General features: G+C 41.6%; 1 protein-coding gene across 4 annotated transcripts in view; it reads left to right on the plus strand.

The window, feature by feature from the left end:
• The window catches only part of KPNA3 (karyopherin subunit alpha 3), a 119552-nt gene that overhangs the window by 66209 nt on the left and 32081 nt on the right, over positions 1–21262 (plus strand). The window contains exon 3 of one of the 4 annotated variants that reach the window (XM_059684573.1): positions 17550–17622. The exons of the other annotated variants lie outside the window; for them this stretch is intronic. Coding sequence (XP_059540556.1) covers positions 17572–17622 — 51 coding nt within the window. The 5' untranslated portion in view covers positions 17550–17571. The remainder of the gene's footprint in view (positions 1–17549; positions 17623–21262) is intronic. 4 annotated transcript variants of the gene reach the window in all.

The raw sequence follows: 21262 nt of genomic DNA on the forward strand, positions 1-21262 counted from the left end.
CTCCCCTTGTTTTAAGTTTTTTAGCTCTTTTAGTATGCTTCTAATTTTTTTAAACTATTTACTTATATTTGTTATTTGTTCTTCCCTCTATGACTGTACTACCTTCTGTAGTTAATTATTATAGAGTTAAAAACACTTGCTTGTCGTTGTGTGTTTATTGATTTAGAGAGAGAGTTAAGTTCTTACATAAGTTCTTCACTCATTGGTTGATTCTCGTTTTTGCCCTGGCCCAGGATCCAATCCACAACCTTGGCATATCGGGATGACACACTAACCTTCTGAGCAACCTGGCCAGGGCAGAGTATGATTTTTAATATCCACGTTAGTTAATTTAGAGATTCTTATCTCTTCTGGATAATATTGTTTCTTTTTCACTTACCACAGTTAGTTCCTGGTGGGAGGATGCAGAGAAACTGGATCACTGATACATTGCTGGTAGTAATGTAAAATGGTACAGTCACTCTGGAAAGTATGCAACCCATCAGTGATAATTACAGGCATATATCCTGGGGAAGTGAAAATGGGTATTCCTATAAAACCTGTACATGAATGTTTATATCAGTTTTATTTGTAATAGCTAAAACCTGAAAATGACCCAGGTGTCCTTTAAAGGGTAAATGGTTAAACTGTGGTATGTCTGTAGGACGAAATGCTCCTCAACAATAAAAAGGAACAAACTGTTGATAGAAGCAACAAGTTGCATGAATTTTCAGGAAATTATGCTGCGGGGGAAGCCCGTCACACAAAAAAAGTTATATACTATATGATTCCATTTACATAACAGTTTTGAAATGATAAAATTTTAGAAATGGAGGACATATTAATAGTTGTAAGGGTTAAATATGGAGACAGGGAGGTGGTTTTGCTTGTAAAAGGCAACAGGAGGGCATCTTCTGCTTTTGGTATTGTTTAGTATCTTCTATCCTACCTAATAAAAGAGAAACATGGTAATTAGCCATACCTCCGCTACCCTTCCCATTGGCTAATCAGGGCGATATGCAAATTAACTGCCAGCCAAGATGGCGGCCGGCAGCTAGGCAGCTTGAAGCGAACATAAGGCTTGCTTGCTTCAGTGATGGAGGAAGGCGACGTTCCCCGCCTGCCGCTGCCGGCCTCTGAGCTTGCAGATTGAAAGATAGTTACAAATATAGAAGCTAAACAAAACCCCAGAAACCTGCTTTCAGCCAGCCAGGATCTCAGAGCTGGAGTTGAAACAGTGTTTCGATTATAGAACCCAAACAAACCAGATACCTGCTTTCAGCAGCCGAGGCCTCAGAGCTGGAGCCAAGCCTCAGAGCTAAAGCTGGCCCAGAATAAAAAAAAAAAAGAAAAGAAAAAAAGGAGCAGTTGGGAGCTTCAGTCACCCACCAGCCTGAAAACAGCCCTCAGCCCCTCACCCAGACTGGCCAGGCACCCCAGTGGGGACCCCCACCCTGAAGGGGGTGTGACCAGCTGCAAACAGCTCTGTGGGTGATAGAGGGCGGCGCCCCAACTCCCCCCCACCCCCACGGGCCCTGCTCTGTGTGTGACGAGGTAGAGCCATAACCTCCCCATCTGCCCTGCCCTGAGTGTGACAGGGTGTGGTGCCCCAACCCCCTGATCCGCCCTGCTCTGTGTGTGACAGGGGGCAGTGCCCCAACTCCCCTATCGGCCTTACTCTGTGAGTCACAGGGGAGCTCCTCAACCCCCTGATGGGCCCTGCTCGGTGCGTGACAGCAGGGAGCTCCCCAACCCCCTGATGGGCCCTGCTCTGTGCGTGACGGAGGAGCTCCCCAACCCCCTGATGGGCCCTGCTCTGTGCCTGATAGGGGGGAGCTCCCCAACCCCCTGATCGGCCCTGCTCTGTGTATGACGCGGTAGAGCCATAACCTCCCCATTGGCCCTGCCCTGAGTGTGACAGTGGCGGTGCCCCAACCCCCTGATGGGCCCTGCTCTGTGCGTGACAGGGGGGAGCTCCCCAACCCCCTGATCGACCCTGCTCTGTGTGTGACAGGGTACGGAACCCCAACCCCCTCGTTGGCCCTGCTCAGTGCGTGACAGGGGGCAGCACCCAACCCCCTGATCTGCCCTGCTCTGTGCGTGACAGGGGTGGCGCCGCAACCTGCCCATCAACCCTGCCATGAGTGTGACAGGGGGCGGTGCCCCAACCCCCCAATCGGCCCTACCCTGAGCGTGACTGAGGGTGGCATCGCAATCTCCCAATCCGCCCTGCTCTGTGCATGACAGGGGGCGGCGCCCCAACTCCCCAATCGGCCCTGCTCTGAGCCCAACCAGGGGCTGCACCTAGGAATTGGGCCTGTCCTCTGCCACCCGGGAGCAGGCCTAAGCCAGCAGGTCGTTATCTCCCTAGGGGCCCAGACTGCGAGAGGGCACAGGTCAGGCTGAGGGATCCCCCCCTCCCCCCCAAGTGCACCAATTTTTGTGCACCGGGCCTCTAGTATATATATAAAACCCTAATATGCATATAGACCGAACGGTAGAACAACCAAACAACCGATCACTGTGACGTGTGCTGACCACCAGGGGACATGTGCGGAACCTGGCGGGGGTCAGTAGCAGGCAGCAGAGCACGGAACATGGAGCTTGCCCGTAGCGGGATGGTGGAACAGGTGAGCAGGGGTGCCAGACCAAGGCGGGACACCGGTCGCTGTCATTGGGGCAAGCTTCTGGTGGTTACTGAAAATACTTTGCTCCCGCACACCATGATCCCACCTAGCACTTGCACATGCTGCCGGAGCCACCACTTGTACCCACTGCCAGTGCCTGGCACTGGCCCCGATCGCTCAGTACCATCAGCGGGTGTGAGGAGCAGCTACCAGCCCTCAGGACTTCTCTACCTCCCCCTGATCTTGATGGGCAATCGGGGCTGGCAGCCGCCTCTTGCACCCACTGCCAGTGATGGCCCTGCTCGCATCTGCTGCTGGCACTGGCCCCAATCACTCTGCACCATCAGCAGGTGTGAGTGGGCTGGCGCCATCAGCACATGGGAGTGGTGGCTGCGGGAACGGGGCTGCCAGCAGACAGGAGACCGGGGGCTGCGACAGGAGGGGCCAGGCAGGGGCGCAGAGGATGGGCCGAGACCCACCACTGTGCCCACCGCAGCCTCGCAGGCCACAGTTCCTTTCAAGGTGCACGAATTCGTGCACTGGGCCCCTAGTCTTTTTTATAATGGTGGATACATGAGCGTATACACATAGTAAAATTATGTAGATCTTAAGTAAGATGGTAAATCCAAATAAAGGCAGTGGATTGTATCAATTAATGTCAGTGTTCTGGTTGTGACTTTATACAATCATTCGCTGCTAAACTATTTAGATACTAAGAAATGAATTTTTAGGCAGTTTCATCATTTTGCGCACATTATAGAGTGTAGTTACACAAACCTAAATGGCTTAGCCTACTATGTATACATCTAGGCTTCATGGTAGAGCCTATTGCTCTTGGGCTACAAAACTGTATAGCATGTCACTGTGCAAAACAACATGAGAATAAATCAAGCACAAGAGAAAATTATCTGGTCAAGAAACATTGTAAGCATGAGATGTATTGGGCTACTGCCTGCATATTAAAGCATACAGCAAACTTCCTTTTTATAATTAGAAAGAGTAGAAATTGATACTCTAAAATATCAATTAAAAAGTATAGTATGGTAAATACATAAGCCATAACAATCATTTATTATCAGGAATTATGTAATTGTATGTGCTATACTTTTCTTTTAACTTTTACTAGCATTTATTTATGTTGAACTTACTATTGAGCCATAAGTTGTTTCTTCAGTTTCTTCTGTCATTTATTATCAGGTATTATGTAATTGTATCATGTGCTGTACTTTTCTTTTAACTTTTATTAGCATTTATTTATGCTGAATTTATTCTTGAGCCATAATTTATTGTTTCTTCAGTTTCTTCTGTCATTATCAGGTCATTTATTATCAGGTATTATGTAATTGTATTATGTGCTATACTTTTCTTTTAACTTTTATTAGCATTTATTTATGCTGAATTTACTCTTGAGTCATAAGTTATTGTTTCTTCAGTTTCTTCTGGGTTCTCTTTCTTCTGTACAACGTCTTCTTCTATTCTTCAGTAAGGACCATCTCAGTGTGGCAGGGAGAGCTCAGGTATGGGTCCATTTGCCCATGAGCTCTGTAGTTCTTCATGTTGGGAGAATTGTTCAGCTGGATATGCTCAGTGACCAGAGAATTTACATCTAAACCCATAAGTTCATGACTACTCTCTATTTTTAAGCATATGCAGCAAAAATTCAACACTCCTTTTGGGCCACCAACCCTGCATCCAGCTCTACTGTTTGGCCTGGGCACACCTAACAACTCCACCATTGTAATAATGGCATAGCACACATTGCTTCTGTAAAGTGACATCCTTCAGAGGAGATTAAAAATGGCAGGGGACTAAGTGGATGCTACACCGACCTACTCCCAGGACCAAGCTGGAATTACAACTAAAATACAAAAAAAAAAAAAAAAAAAAAAAACCACCACCAAAAAACCACCCTTAGTACTCAACTAAAGAATAGCTGGAGAGAACCCTGATAACCAAGGATGGAAAGTAGAGACTGCATAGATACTGGCAGGAAGGGTGAGGGTGTGAAAGGGCTGGCCAGATTCCCACAGATATCAGCTGCAGTTCCAGAGAGAGATCTCAGCTCTCGGGGAGAGGGGGTTGCCACTGAGAAATTTGGGGTCTAATCCCCAAGATGGGCCTCCCAGCAGAGAGTACCAGAAATGAGAAAGATGCCCATAGAACTTCTCTGTGTGAAAAGCAGGAGGGTTGCTGTCTGCCAGGGAGAGACAGCTGGAAATGCAGGCACCCTCTTAAAGGGCCAACACACAAAATTTAGTGTGCAGACATTCACCTTGAGCTCCTGCAGAAGGAGGGCAGAGTAGACTGGAGCTGTGTGAGCAGAAGCCAGGATTAGAGCTCAGAAGGCAAACACCCTGGTTTCCTGTACTGAGTCATTCCCCCACACTGCGGGGGTCATCTTTCTCAGGCAGACCATTGCTATCCAGGCAGTTTTTGCCTGGGGGGAAGACAGTTGAACCACCCTATTGGAAAATCCATGGTGTACAGTGTGGAGTTTCTGAGGCCCATAAAGATACTGAGAATAACAATTAGCCTCCAGACAGAAGCAATTTCCCCATCCTGTTGGAAAACCTCTCAACACACCTGTGGACAATTGTCTGAGGGCTGTTCAAGACTGAATCCACTCAGTCTGCAGGCAGAGGCAGGACTCTGGAGTCTTTGATACTTTGCCTGATCTATATTAGTCAGAAACAGTGTTTGACACTGTCCTACACTAGAGATTGGGAGGTGTAGAGATTGGGAGGTGTGATACACAGTCACAAACCCAAACAGGTAGCCAAAGTGGGGAGACAAAAATACAACCCCCAAATGAAAGAACAAGAGAATTCTCCAGAAGAAGAGATCAGTGAAATGGAGATAAGAAAGTCATCTGATAATAGAGTTCAGAATAATGATGGCAAAGATGCTCAACAGCATGAGAAAAGATATAGTAAACATATATCTACACTAATAAAAGAGAAACATGGTAATTGGCGTACGACTGCTACCCTTTTCATTGGCTAATCAGCAAGATATGCAAATTAACTGTCAGCCAAGATGGCGGCCGGCAGCCAGGCAGCTTGAAACTAACATGAGGCTTGCTTGCCTCGGTGACAGAGGATCGTTGGAGGAAACCAACGTTCCCCGCCTGCAGCTGCAGGCCTCTGGGGGGCAGTTTAAGAAACATTGTAACAAATACCGCCGGACTTCAGCCAGCAGATTCGCAACATTGTAAGCAAAGGCCAGAAACCTACTTTCAGCCGCGGAGGCCTAAGAGCTGGAGCCAAGCCTCAAGGTAAAGCTGGCCCAGAATAAAAAGAGAAAAAAAGGAGTGGTTGGGAACTTCAGTCACTCCCAGCCTGAAAACAGCCCTCAGCCCCTCACCCAGACTGGCCAGGCACCCCAGTGGGGACCCCCACCCTGATCCAGGACACCCTTCAGGGCAAACCAGCCGGCCCCCACCCGTGCACCAGGCCTCTACCCTATATAGTAAAAGGGTAATATGCCTCCCAGCACCGGGATCAGCGTGACAGGTGGCAGCGCCCAACCCCCCTGATCGCCCTGCGGCTCTGTGTGTGACAGGGGGCGGGGCCTCAACCCCCTGAGCAGCCCTGCTCTGTGCCTGATAGGGGGGAGCTCCCCAACCCCCCCACCCACGGGCCCTGCTCTGTGTGTGATGGGGTAGAGCCATAACCTCCCCATCGCCCCTGCCCTGAGTGTGAGAGTGGCGGAGCCCCAACCCCCTGATGGGCCCTGCTCTGTGTGTGACAGGGACAGCTCCCCAACCCCCTGATTGACCCTGCTCTGTGCGTGACAGGGGGTGGCGCTGCAACCTCCCCATCGTCCCTGCCTTGAGTGTGACAGGGGGCAGCGCCCCAACTCCCCAATCGGCCCTGCTCTGAGCCCGACCAGGGGCTGCACCTAGGGATTGGGCCTGCCCTCTGCCACCCGGGAGCAGGCCTAAGCCAGCAGGTCGTTATCTCCCAAGGGGTCCCAGACTCCGAGAGGGTACAGGCCGGGTTGAGGGACCCCCCTTCCCCCTCGAGTGCACAAATTTTTGTGCACCGGGCCTCTAGTATATATATATATGTCCAGCAACTGTTACAGTGGAACAACCGGTTGCTATGGCATGCACTGACCACCAGGGGGCAGATGCTCAATACAGGAGCTGCCCCCTGGTGGTGAAGTGCACTCCCACAGCGGAAATGCCGCTCAGCCAGAAGCCAGGCTCACCTCCACCCCCCGCACGAATTTCGTGCACCTGGCCTCTACTGAAAAAAGAACAGTCAGAAATAAAGAATGACATAGCACTAATACAGAACACATTGGAAGGAATACACAGCAGATTAGGGGAAGCTGAGGATCAGTTCAGTGAATTAGAAGACGGGTAGAAAAAAAATCAGAGAAACAAAAAGAAAAAGAACAATTAAAAAACTAGAGGACAGCTTAAGGGAGCTGTGGGACAACAATGAAATGTAACAATATTTGCATAATAGGTGTACCAGAAAGGAAAGAAAGTGAGCGAGGGAAAGAGAACTTGTTTGAAGAAATATGACAGAAAACTTCCCTAACCTGGTGAAGAAAAAAGTCACACAAGTTTAGGAGGCACAGACAGTCCCAAGCAAGAAGAATAGACCCATGCCCAGACACATCATAGTTAAAATGCCAAAAGTTAAAGACAAAGAGAGAATCTTAAAGGCAGCAAGAGAAAAGCAATTTGTTATCTACAAAGGAGTTCCCATAAGGCTGTCAGAAGATTTTTCATCAGAAATTATACAAGCCAGAAGGGAATGGCATGAAGTACTCAAGGTAATGAAAAGCAAGGATCTGAAGCCAAGATTACTATATCCAGCAAGGAGATCATTCAAAATAGGTGGTGAAATAAAGAGCTTCCCTGCTAGAGAAAGGTTAAAGAAATGTATCACCACTAAACAGCATTGCAGGAAATGCTAAAGGGACTGCTGTAATAAGAGAAGAAATAGAGAACCTAGGCATGCAGAATTAAAATGGCAAAAAATAAGTACCTATCAATCATAACCTTAATTGTAAATGGATTAAATGTTCCAATCAAAAGATATAGGATGGCTGAATGGATACAAAAACATGACCCAACTATATGCTGCCTACAAGAGACCCACCTCAAAATAAAAGACACACAGGATGAGCATGAAGGGGTGGGAAAATATTTTCCCATGCAGATGAAAAAGAAACTGGGGTAGCAATACTCATATCTGAAAAAATAGGCTTCCAAATGAAGTCATCACAAGAGGCAACAAAGTTCACTACATAATACTAAAGGGATTGTTCCAACAAGAGGATATACCCTGGTAACATATATGCACCCAATATAGGAACACATAAATATACTAAAAGTCTTCTAGAGGACTTTAAGGGAGAGATTGGCAACAATACAGTCATAGTAGGGGACTTTAACACCCTGTTGACTTCAATAGATAGATCTTCCAAATAAAAGGTTAACAAGGGAACTGTAACCCTAAAGGACACACTGGATCAGATGGATTTAATTGACATTTATAGAACATTTCACCCCAAAGCTGCAGAATATACATTCTTCTCTAGTGCACATGGGTCATTCACAAAAGTAGATCATGTTAGGACACAAAACAAGTCTCTACAAGGTCAAGAAGATTGAGATCATATCAAGCATCTTCTCAGATCACAGCATCTTCTCAGAATGAAATTAGAAATCAACTACAATAAAAACACCCAAAAACGTTCAAACACATAGAGACTAAATAGCATATTAATAAACAATGAATGGGTTACCAATGAGATCGATAATGAAATCTAAAACTTCCTGGAAACAAATGAAAATGAACACACAACCCAAAATCCCTGGGACACTGCAAAAGCTGTCCTGAGAGGGAAGTTTGTAGCACTACAGGCATACCTCAAGAAACAAGAAAAAAATAAACTATTGAACCCTACACTTAAAGAATTTGAAAGAGAACAGCAATAAAAGACAAAAGGAAATAGAAGGAAGGAAATAATAAAGATCAGAACAAAAATAAATGACATAGTCTACAAAAACAGTATAAAACATAAATTAAACCAAGAGTGGTTATTTGAAAAGATAACCATGATTGATAAATCATTAGCCAAATTCATCAAGAAACAAAGAGAGAGGACCCAAATAAATAAAATCAGAAATGAAATTAGAGAAGTAACCACTGACACCACAGTAATACAAAGTATTGTAAGCAAATACTATGAACAACTATATGCTAACAAGCTGGACAACCTGAATGAAATGGACAAATTCCTAGAAAAATACAATCTTCCAAAACGGAATCAGGAAGAATCAAAAAACCTGAATCTATATATATATAAAACCCTATTATGCAAATAGACCGAACAGCAGAACACTGAACAACTGGTCACTATGATGTGCGCTGAACACCAGGGGTCACACATGGAACATGGTGGTTGTTAGCAGCAGGCGGCAGAGTGCTGAACATGGCTGGCATCAGCTGTAGCGGGATAGTGGAGCAGGTGAGCAGGGGTGCCAGACCAAGGCGGGTCGCCGGTCACTGTCATCGGGGCGAGCCTCTGTTGGTTACTGAAAATTTTTTGCTCCCATGGACCACGCTCCTGCCGGGCCCTCACACCTGCTGTTGGCGCTGGCTCCACTCGCACCCACTGCCAGTGCCAGACCCACTAGCACCTGCAGCCAGTGCCAGAGCTGCTGCTTGCACCCGCTGCTGGCACCCAGCGCAGGTCCCGATTGCTTGGCGCTGTCAGCAGGTGCAAGCGGTGGCTGCTGCCCCAATCGCCCCTCAGGAGCAGGGAGAGGTGGAGAAGCCTCAGGGGCAATCAGGGCCAGCAGCTGTTGCTCACACCCACTGATGGCACTGGCCCCACTGGCACCCATTGCTGGCACCGGCCCCAATCACTCCGCTCCGTCAGTGGTGCGAGCAGGGCCAGTGCCATCAGTGCCTGGGAGCAGCGGGAGTAGGGCTGCCAGCAGACAGGACCAGGGGCTGCAGTGGGAGGGGCCAAACTGGGGCGCAGAGGATGGGCTGAGAACCGCCCCTTTGCCCACCGCAGCCTCACAGCCCACATTTCCTTTCAAGGTGCATGAATTGGTGCCTTGGGCCCCTATTAGGCTAATAACAATTGATGAAATTGAAGCAATAAAAAAAACAAAACAAAACAAAAACCTCCCAGCAAACAAAATCTTTGGTCCAGACAGATTCACAGAGAAGTTTCACCAAGCATTCAAGGAAGAACTAACACGTATCCTCAAACAATTACAAAAAATCCAAGAGGAAAGAACATTTCTAAGCTCTTTTATTGATGCCGGCATTATCCTAATTCCAAAACCAGATAAAGACACTACAAAGAAAGAGAATTACAGGCCAATATCCCTGATGAACATAGATGCTAAAATCCTCAACAAACTTAGCAAATCGGATCCATCAATATATTAAAAGATCATATACCATGATCAAGTGGGATTTATTCCAGATCCAAGGCTGGTACAATATCCGCAAATCAATAAATGTGATAAATCACATGAACAAATTGAAAGACAAGAATCACATGATCAAATCAATAAATGCAGAAAAAGCATTCGACAAAACCCATCACCAATTTTTGATAAGAACTCTCAACAAAGTGGGAATAGAGGAAGCATATCTCAACATAATAAAGATCATATATGACAAACCTACAACGAACATCATACTCAGTGGGCAAAAACAAACCATTTCCCCTAAGAATAGGAACAAGACAGGGATGTCTGCTTTCACCACTCTCCTTTCAACATAGTACTGGAAGGCCAAGCCACAGTCATCAGACTAGAACAAGAAACGAAAGGCATCCAAATTGAGAAGGAAGAAGTAAAACCCTCATTATTCATAGATGACATGATATAGTGCACAGAAAACCCTAAAGACTCCACCAATAAATGAACTTGACCATGTAGCAGGATACAAAATCAACACCCAAAATTCAATGGTATTTTTAATACGCCAATAATGAATCCTCAGAAAGAGAGTCTAAACAAACAATTCCACTTAGTATTGAAACAAAAATAATAAGACATTTAGGAACAAATTCAACCAAGGAAATGAAAGACTTGTACTTGGAAAACTACAAGATGTTGAAAAAAAGAGATAGAGGAAGATGCAAACAAGTGGAAGAAGATACTGTGTTCATGGATTGGTAGAATGAACATAATTAAAATGTCCATACTCCCCAAGGCAAAATATAGATTCAATACAATCCCTATTAAAATACCAACAGCATATTTCACAGATATTGAACAAATACTCCAAAAATTTATATAGCACTAAAAAACCAAATAACCATAGCAATCTTGAGACAGAAGAACAAAGTTGGAGGAATCACAATACCAGATATCAAGTTATACTACAAAGCCACCACAATCAAAACAGCCTGGTACTGGCACAAAACAGGCATATAGGTCAGTGGAACAGAACAGAGACCCAAGAAATCAATCCAAGCTATTCCATTCCATTATTTGACAAAGGAGGCAAGAACATACAATGGAGTCAAGACATTCTCTTTAAAAAAAAAAAAAAGGTATTGGGGAAAATTGGACAGATATATGCAAAAAATGAAACTAGGCCACCAACTCACACCATACACAAGAATAAACTCAAAATGGATAAAAGACTTAAATGTAAGTCAGAAACTATTAAAATCCCATAAGAAACCATAGGCAGCAAAACCTCAGATATCTCTCGTAGCAATGTTTATAGGTACATCTCCTAGGGCAAAGAAAACTAAGGAGAAAATAAACAAATGGGACTATATCAAACTAAAAAAAATCTTATGTACAGCAAAAGATTGTACATCAACAAAATGAAAAGGGAACCCTCTGTATGGGAGAACATATTTGCCAATGATACATACAATAAAGGTTTAATATCCGAAATATATAATGAACTCACATAATTTAACAAAAGGAAGACGAACAATCCAATTAAAAATAGGCAAAGGACCTAAGTAGACACTTCTCCAAAGTAGACATACAGATGGCCAAGAGACATACGAAAAAATGCTCAAAGTCACTGATCATCAGAGAGATGCAAATTAAACAACAATGAGTTATCACCTAACATATGTCAGAATGGCTACCATTAACAAGTCAACAAATGGCAAGTGCTGGTGAGGATGTGGAGAAAAGTCAACTCTAGTACATAAGTATATGGCAGTGATGGCAAACCTATGACACACGTGTCAGAGGTGACACGCGAACTCATTTTTTTGGTTGATTTTTCTTTGTTAAATGGCATTTAAATATATAAAATAAATACCAAAAATATACATCTTTGTTTTACTGTGGTTGCAAATATCAGAAATTTTCTATATGTGACACGGCACCAGAGTTAAGTTAGGGTTTTTCAAAATGCTGACACGCTGAGCTCAAAAGGTTCACCATCACTGGTGTATGGGAATGCAGACTGGTGAAGCCATTATGGAAAACAGTCTGGAATTTCCTCAGAAAATTAAATATGGCACTGCCATTTGACCCAATGATCCCACTTCTAGGAATATATCCTAAGAAACCCGAAACACCAGTCAGAAAGAATGTACACACCCTTATATTTATAGCAGCTCAATTTACAATAGCTAAGATCTGGAAACAGTCCAAGTGCCCAGCAGTAGTTGAGTGGATAAAACAAAAAACAAAATAAAAACTGTGGTACATTTACACTGTGGAATATTATGCAGCAGTAAAAAAGGGGATCTCTTATTCTTTGAGACAGCATGGAGGGATCTGGAGATTATTATGCTAAGTGAAATAAGTCATAGACAGGTATTGCATGATCTCACTCATATGGAATCTAAGTAACAAAATAAACTGATGAATGCAGGGGATTCAGAGACATTGAAGCATGGAATTGCTGAGGAATCTTAGAGGGAAGGGGTGGGAGGATGGGTGGGTGGCAGTGATTAACCAAAGAACTTGTATGCATATATGGACATGGACAATATGGGGTTAAAGGCCTTGGGTGGGCTGTGGGGGCAAGCTAGAAGGGGTCACTGGGGTTTAAAGGGGGACATATGTAATACTTTTCAACAATGAAGATTTAAATAATAATAATAATCTGGCTGGAAGTGTACTTGACTGTGGAATTACATCCAAGTGAGACAGAGAATGTGTTCAGGCATTAATGGTCAGAACAAAGACAGAGTGCCCTGTCAGCCCATGTTGTCCTTGAGTGGAGCATGTGAACTGACAACCAAATAAAAAGGGCACATATTTAGCCCTGGCTGGGTGACTCAGTTGGTTGGAACATAGTTCCATGCACCAAAAGGTTGCAGGTTCAATTTTGGTCAGGGCACATACCTAGGTTGCGGGTTTGATCCCAGGTGAGGTGTGTATTGGAGGCAACTGGGAAAAGTAATAATAAAATAAAGTGACATCATTCAGATACTCAGTGCCTTTTCAAATATACATACCTTGATGGCCTGGTCAGTTTCACAAATATATCTATCTATCTATCTATCTATCTATACACACACACACACACACACACACACACACACACACACACACATACACACACAATATTTTTAAAATCGATTTGAGAGAGAAAGAGAGAGAGAGAGGAAGGGAAAGGAAAAGAAACATTGATTGGCTGCTTCCTGCTGGGTATGGAACCCACAAACTGGGCATGTACCCTGACCAGGAATCGAACCAACAACTTTTTGGTGCATGAGACAGTGTTGAGCCACCAACCAGGGCTTCACAAGTGTTCTTAAAGTGAACACAAAAATTTGAGCCTCTTGATTTGCATGATTTTGTGGGGTTTTGTGGATCAAGTGGCTAGGAACCATTTTCAGAGGTCACCTCAGACCACTGTGTATATGCTTATACCTTTTATGACTACCAGCATAGTTATTTTTTTTTTTTACAACAGCATCACCACAAATATGTGAGTAATGCATTGCATTACAACACCTATTACATCACTACGTGACAGGAATTTTTCATCTTCTTAATAATCTTGTGGAACCACAATCACATATGTGGTCCATTGTTGAACAAAATGTCATTATGTGGCACATGACTACTATAATTTTGCAAAATGTTGCCATTAGGGGAATCTGGGGCAAGTATGCAAGAGATTCTGCATTGCTTCTTAAAAATGTATGCAAATTTACAATTATATCAATAAAATTTTCAATTAAAAATATCTGAGTTAGTACATTATAATTAAAAAAATGCAGCTATTTGATGAGATCCTGCAGGAAAAATAATTTGTGTTTGGTTTTCAGATTTTTACATGATTAATGAACCAGTAGTATTTTTTTTAAGTTTTAATATCAAAGTATAACACACTGAGCTCTGGCCGAGTAACTTAGTTGTATATGCCAAGGTTGCAGGTTTGATCCTCGATCAGGGCACATACAAGAATCAACCAATGAATGCCTAAATAAGTGGAACAACAAATTAATGTTTCTCTCTCTTCCCCTCTCTCCTTCCCTTTCTCCCTCTTTCGCTCTTCCTCAATCACTGTGAAATCAATTTTTAAAATTTTTTTTTAAAAAAAAAGTAGAACACATTGAGCAGAGGGCCCAAAATGTATATATAACATGTAAAATTTGTGGGTGAATATAATTAAGCCAGGTTTTCTATGTCCTCATTTACTCATCTATAAAATAAAGATTTTAATATTATAGGAACTAAAACCAGATGAGGATTTAAGACAATGAGGGCATTACTGGATAAAAACAAATTTAATTATTTATTTCAAGTTTGAAATGGGGCTAATAAATAACTATCCTTTTCATAACATGTATAAGAAGTGACTACTGATCTGTTATACAAATTTAGGTATAGGATAACAAGTCACTTTTTCAAGATGGAAAGAGAAATTTGGGAATTAAAAAAGAACTATATGTATAGGTGAATAACAGAATTTGTTAATTCCAAAAATTGAGTCCTAAGAATTTTCCCATAATTAATCTTTTTGATCTACAAAGTGTCAATTTTGTGAGGTTCAGAAAACAGAAGATCTAAAAAGGATTAAATACATACATGGATAATATAGTAATAATGGATTTTTAAAATAACTTAAGAAATGGAGTGTGTGTGTGTGTGTGTGTGTGTGTGTGTGTGTAAGGTGGGTGTTCAAACTAGGCTAGTTGCCATATGTCTGAGCCCCCCTCCCACTTGACAAAAGAACAAGAAACCTTTTATGGATGCTGAATTTATTGTATGTAGTATAGTCTCTAGGCGGGTGGAAATATCTAGCCTGTCAAATAAAGGGACAGTTTAAGTTAGTGGTTTTAACAGTGCCTCCTTTAATGATTAGTCAGATCATGAGAAACCTGCCCAGGGATTGTCTTTCCTTGGCTTTTACATATTTTTTGGTTAAAGTATATAAAATGTGATTTTCATGCCTTAGGATATTTTAGCCTGTTGTTTTTAATTCAAATGCAGGGATCATTACTTAATTTTTTATTAAAAAACAATTTACCAAGAAGTTGTAATAGCTCTAAACTTGTATATGCCTACTAAACATGCCCAAGTATATACAAGGCAAAAATTACAAGTATATATAAAAGAATTACAAGGAGTAATTTGTCAAAGACTTAATCATTATAGAGATTTTCTTGTAATAAATAAACAACAATTAATGAGAGATAGAAAAGTTAAATAGCAATTTCCAAGTATTATTAAACACATTTCAAAATTCACTTTTTGCAGATGACATGATTCTGTATATAGAAAACCCTAAAGACTCCACCAAGAAACTATTAGAAACAATCAATATAGTAAAGTTGCAGAACAAAACAATCAATGTATAAAATCACTTCTGCCTGGCCAGAGTAGTTCAGTAAGTTGAGCATTGCCCTGTGCACCAAAGTTGCTGGTTCAATTCCTGGTCAGGGCACATACCTGGGTTAAGGGTTTGATTCCTGGTCCGGGAATATATGAAAGGTAAATGATCAATGTTTCTCTCTGTGTGTGTGTGTGTGTGTGTGTGTCTTTCTCTCTTGGTGAGGATTTCATTCCTGTATACTAACAATGAAACTTCAGAATAGAAATGGAAAAATAATTCCTTTTGCAATTGCAACAAATAGAATAAAATACCTAGGAATAAACTTGACAAAGGATGTGAAGGACCTATGTACTAAAACTACAAAGCATTATTAAAAGAGATTGAAAAAGACACAACAATGCCCTGGCTGGTTTTGCTCAGTGATTAGAGCAGGGGTCCTCAAACTATGGCCCGCGGGCCACATGCAAACACAAATATTGTATTTGTTCCCGTTTTGTTTTTTTACTTCAAAATAAGATATGTGCAGTGTGCATAGGAATTTGTTCATAGTTTTTTTTAAAACTATAGTCCGGCCCTCCAACAGTCTGAGGGACAGTGAACTGGCCCCCTGTTTAAAAAGTTTGAGGTGTGAGCCCATGCTCTAAATGGTCTTGAGTTCAATTCCCAGTCAAGGACATGTACCTCAGTTTCAGGTTTGATCCCCAGTCCCAGTCGGAAACAACCAATTGATGATGTGTCTGTCTGTCTGTCTGTCTCTCTCTCTCTCTCTCTCTCTTTCGCTCCCCCCCCTTTCTCTAAAAAATCAATGGAAAAAATATCCTCAGGTGAGGATTAAACAAACAAAAAAAGACACAATGAAATGGAAAGATACTTTGTGTTCATGGATGGAAGAATCAACATAATTTAAATGGCCATATTACATCTGTGTGGAACCACAGAAAACCCTGAATAGCCAAAGCAGTCCTGAGACAAAAGAACAAAGGTGGAGGTATCAGCAGTTCCTGACTTCAAATTATACTACAGAACTACAATAATCAAAACAGCATGGAATTGGCAGAAAAACACACAGACCAATGGAACAAAATTGAGAATCTAGAAATAAAACTGCATGTATATGGGCAATAATTTATGACCAAGGAGCCAAAAACACAATGGAGAAAAGTAGCCTCTTAAGTAAATGGTGCTGGGAAAATTGAAAAGCATGGCTCAATGATTGCGTGTCAACCTATGAACCAGGAAATCACGGTTCTATTCCCTGTCAGGGCATATGTCCTGGTTGCAGGCTCAGTCTGCGGTGTGGAGTATGCAGGAGACATCTGATCAATGATTCTCTCTCATCATTGATGTTTCTATTTCTCTTTCCCTCTCCCTTCCTCTCTGAAATCAGTAAAAATATATTTTTAATTAAAAAAGAAAAGCCACATGCAAAAGAATGAAATTAGATTATAGTTTGTCCCCATGTACAAAAATTAATTCAAAATAGAACAAAGACCTAAATATAAGATCTGGAACAATTAAATAGAAGAAAACAGGCCCTGAGCTTATGGACCTTGGTCTTAGAGAACATTTTATGAATTTGACCCCAAAGGCAAAGGATGTAAAGGTAAAAATAAATTAATGGGCCTATATAAAAAGCTGCACAGCAAAACAAACCGTCAACAAAATAAAAAGGCAACCAACCAAATGGGAATGATATCTGCAAGTAATAGCTCCAATAGGGGTTAATATCCAAAATACATAAAGAACTCATACAACTCAACACCAAACAATTTAATTTTTAAAAAATAACAATTTAAAAATGCAGAGAACATGAACAGACACATCTTCCAAGAAGATATGCAAATGGCCAACAGATATGTGAAAAGTTGTTCAACTTCACTAGCTATTATGGAAATGCCAATAAAAACTACAATGATCCCATCTTACACCTGTTAGAATGTATTATCAATAAGACAAGTAATAACAGGTGTTGGAGAGATTGTTGAGAAGAAGGAACCCTCATTCACTGGTGGTGGGAATGTAAACCTTTGTAGCCACTGTGGAAAAAAGTATGGTCAGTTCCTAAAAAAATTAAGAATACAATTACCATATGACCCAGCAATCCCTCTTCTGAGTATCTACCCCAAAACCTTGAAAACATTTACTCACAATGATATATGCACCCCTGTGTTCATTTCAGCATTATTCACGGTGCCCAAGACATGGAAACAACCCAAGTGTCCTTCCATAGAGGACTGGATAAAGAAGATGTGGTACATATACTATATACTATGGAATACTACTCAGCCCTAAGAAAGGATGTAATACAGCCATTTACAACAACATGGATGGAGCTTGAGAATATTATGCTTAAATGAAATCAGAAAAAGCTATCATATGGTCAGAACATATGATTTCACTCATGTGGGATATAAAACTGAAACCCATAGACACAGGTGACTATATGGTAACTCTCAGAGGGAAGTGGGGAGGTAGTGAAGAGTAAAGGGGGCCACATTTATGGTGATGGAAGATGATTTGACTTTGGTGGTGGGTGCACATGCAATATACAGATCATGTATCATAGAAAAGTACACTTGAAACCTATATGATCTTATTAACCATTGTCACCCCAATAAATTTAATTAAAAAAGAAAAAACTCATGCATATTTGAAAGTCGATTTTGTGATAATATAAAGCTATAGTTCCCAAACATGTACCACGGGGCTCCGTAGTGAACTTAAAAGGACACTTTGGAATATTCTGAATTTTGAGAGTAATATTGATATTTAACATCATTCAGATACCACAGAACTATTAGATCTTGAGTTAGTTCACAATTTTTAAGCATTAGATTACACTGTATTCCTTTCAATCGCATATTTTGTCTAAAAGAAATAAAAACTTGTTTTCAATTTTTTTGTTATTTCACCCCCCACCCCCCAAAAAGTGACTATTAAGTTGTTTGGACCTAACTACTTGATAAGACACTATTAGGTATTTCCTTTGGTCTACATTGTGGACTGACAAAATTCGGGAAACTTAGGTATAAAAAAATGTCAGCTAATTTCAGAATATTGTACAGACTGTTTTCTCTGATCACAGTACAATTAGAAATCAGTGAATGAGATAGTTACAAAAACTTCATAATTATGAAAAATAAAGCACTTCTAAGTACCTTGGGCATCAAAGAGATCCTAATAGAAATTAGGAATACCCAAAACAATAGGAAAAATAATACATGTTGGAACCTGTGGAATACAGTTAAAGTACTATTTCACAAAAGCAATTTGTAGCAAGTAGAGAGAACAAATAATAGGAATTTAAAAGGTACATTAATTTATAAGTAGCATAAGTTTAAAATATTAGTACATCACTTAGTTTTTGCTGCATAATAAACCACTCCAAAACTAAGTGGCTTAAAACTATAGCCATTTTATTAAGCTAATAATTCTGTGGGTTGGCATAGTGGTTCTTATGGTCTCGGCCAGTTTAACTGAGCTCTGTGGGCTCCCTCATTTCATCTCTGGTCAGCTGGTAGGTTAGTTGGTGACTAGATGATCCTAGATACTCTCACAAGTTTCTGGCTATTGGCTGAGACCTTGGTTGTCCTCCACATAGCTTCATCCTTCAGCAGGCTAGCACAGTGTTGATCACATGGTGGTTTTAGAATTGTAAGAACAGCAAGAAAGGATATGCTCAGATGTATAAGTCCATGTGCATTATGTCCCATTGCCAAAGCAAGTTACACAGCCACACCCAGAACCAGACTACCTGGAGGCATGGATATAAGAAGGGGAATTGTAGATATTTCTGCAATCTAACACAATTTGAATATGAACAATTTTATGCCAGTAAATTGGAAAACTTGTGTGAAATAGACAATTTCCTAGTGGAAAAAATAAAAACAATTTACCCAGTTTCCCTAAGGAGAAATGAAAAACTTGAATAGATCTAAAAATAATGGAAGTGATTATATAAATAGCTGAAAATTTAACCTCTCTCATCCATCTGAAAAAAAAAAAAAGGTAACCTTACAGATTGAACTTCCCAAGCATTCAAAGAACAGATCTTTTTAGCTACTATTAAATGATTACAGAGAAGGTAATGAGGGAACACTTCCCAACTGATTTTATGAGGCTAGCAAAATTATAACCCCCAGGAACCAGATTAAGACAGCATGTGAAAGGGTACTTATGAACATAGGTGAAAAAAGTTTTAAACAAAGTGAATATAATATTTTAAATTCCAAGAAAGGTATATCTTGGGACTTACAAGATTATACGTTTAACATCACAAGGTTTTAAGTTTAACATTAGAAAATCAATTAGCATATTTACAGATGAAAGGGGAAAATTGTACATCCATTTCAGTATATGCAAAAAGTGCAATTTAATAAAATTAAGCACCTATTTGTGGCTTTAAAAGATAAAAGAAAAAATCTAGCAAATTATAAATAGTTTCCTTACCAGAATAAGCCAATAAACATCTTATATAATGATAAACTGCTATCCTCAGATTGGGCATCTATATATAGGAGGCTTAGTTGTATTTATGTTTTATATTGCTTTTATACCTGAAATATTTTGACAGTATGAGGAATGAAGAAGATTCCTAAAAGGACTTTGGAAACTTGATTGTTCAGGCTCCGGAAAAAATAGAGGAAAGCAGAGTGAAAATGGAATGGGATCAGGATTAGATTAATTTTTTGTTTTGTTTATCTGTTGATAGGTTAATTTGCTGAAAATTTTTAAATGGATAAAATTCCAAGAGATGTTAAAATTTATAATAGATTTAAAAATTAACTGTTACAAGTCACAACGTATGGTGCATAGACTTTTTTAAATTTTGAAACAATTTCAAACTTGTGGTTTGAAATTCAGATTTACAAGATAGTGCTGAAAATACCATGCACACTTATTTAGCCCCCCAGTTTCTTCATTTGTTAGCATTCTCCATATTTGCCTTATTCTCTCTAATTTTTATATATATGTACATTATTTTTCTTGAACCATTAAGTTATAGGCATTATGTCTATTACCCTTAATATATCAGTTCATCCTATCTAATAAAAGAGAAACATGGTAATTAGTGTACGACCACTACCCTTCCCATTGGCTAATCAGGGTGATATGCAAATTAACTGCCAGCCAAGATGGCGGCCAGCAGCCAGGCAGCTTGAAACTAACATGAGGCTTGCTTGCTTCAGTGACGGAGGACTCCAACATTCCCCGCCTGCCGCTGCCGGCCTCTGAGCTGCAACTCTAAGCAACTATGTTACAAATATAGAAGCTAAACAAAACCCCAGAAACCTGCTTTAGTAGGCGGGCTTCAGCCAGCAGGATCGCAACATTGTTTCAAATACAGAAGGTAAACAAAGTCCAGAAATGTGCTTTCAGCAGTGGAGGCCTAAGAGCTGGAGCCAAGCCTCAGAGCTAAGACTGGCCCAGAATAAAAAAGAAAAAAAGGAGTGGTTGGGAGCTTTAGTCACCCGCCAGCCTGAAAACAGCCCTCAGCCCCTCACCCAGACTGGCCAGGCACCCCAGTGGGGACCCCCACCCTGAAGGGTGTGTGACCAGCTGCAAACAGCCATCAGCCCCTCACCCAGACTGGCCAGGGACCCAAGTGGGGACCCCCACCATGATCTGGGACACCCTTCAGGGCAAACCAGCCGGCCCCACCCATGCACCAGGCCTCTATCCTATATAGTGAAAGGGTAATATGCCTCCCAACACCGGGATAAGCGGAGCCACGAGGCCTCCCGGCACCGGGATCAGCGTGACAGGGGGCAGCGCCCAAACCCCCATATCGCCCTGCGGCTCTGTGTGTGACAGGGGGCGGGGACACAACCTCCCTATCCACCCTGCTCTGTACCTAATAGGGGGAGAGCTCCCCAACCCCCTGATCGCCCT

This window comes from Myotis daubentonii, chromosome 2 (assembly GCF_963259705.1).
Source record: "Myotis daubentonii chromosome 2, mMyoDau2.1, whole genome shotgun sequence".
NCBI classification, from domain to species: domain Eukaryota; kingdom Metazoa; phylum Chordata; class Mammalia; order Chiroptera; family Vespertilionidae; genus Myotis; species Myotis daubentonii.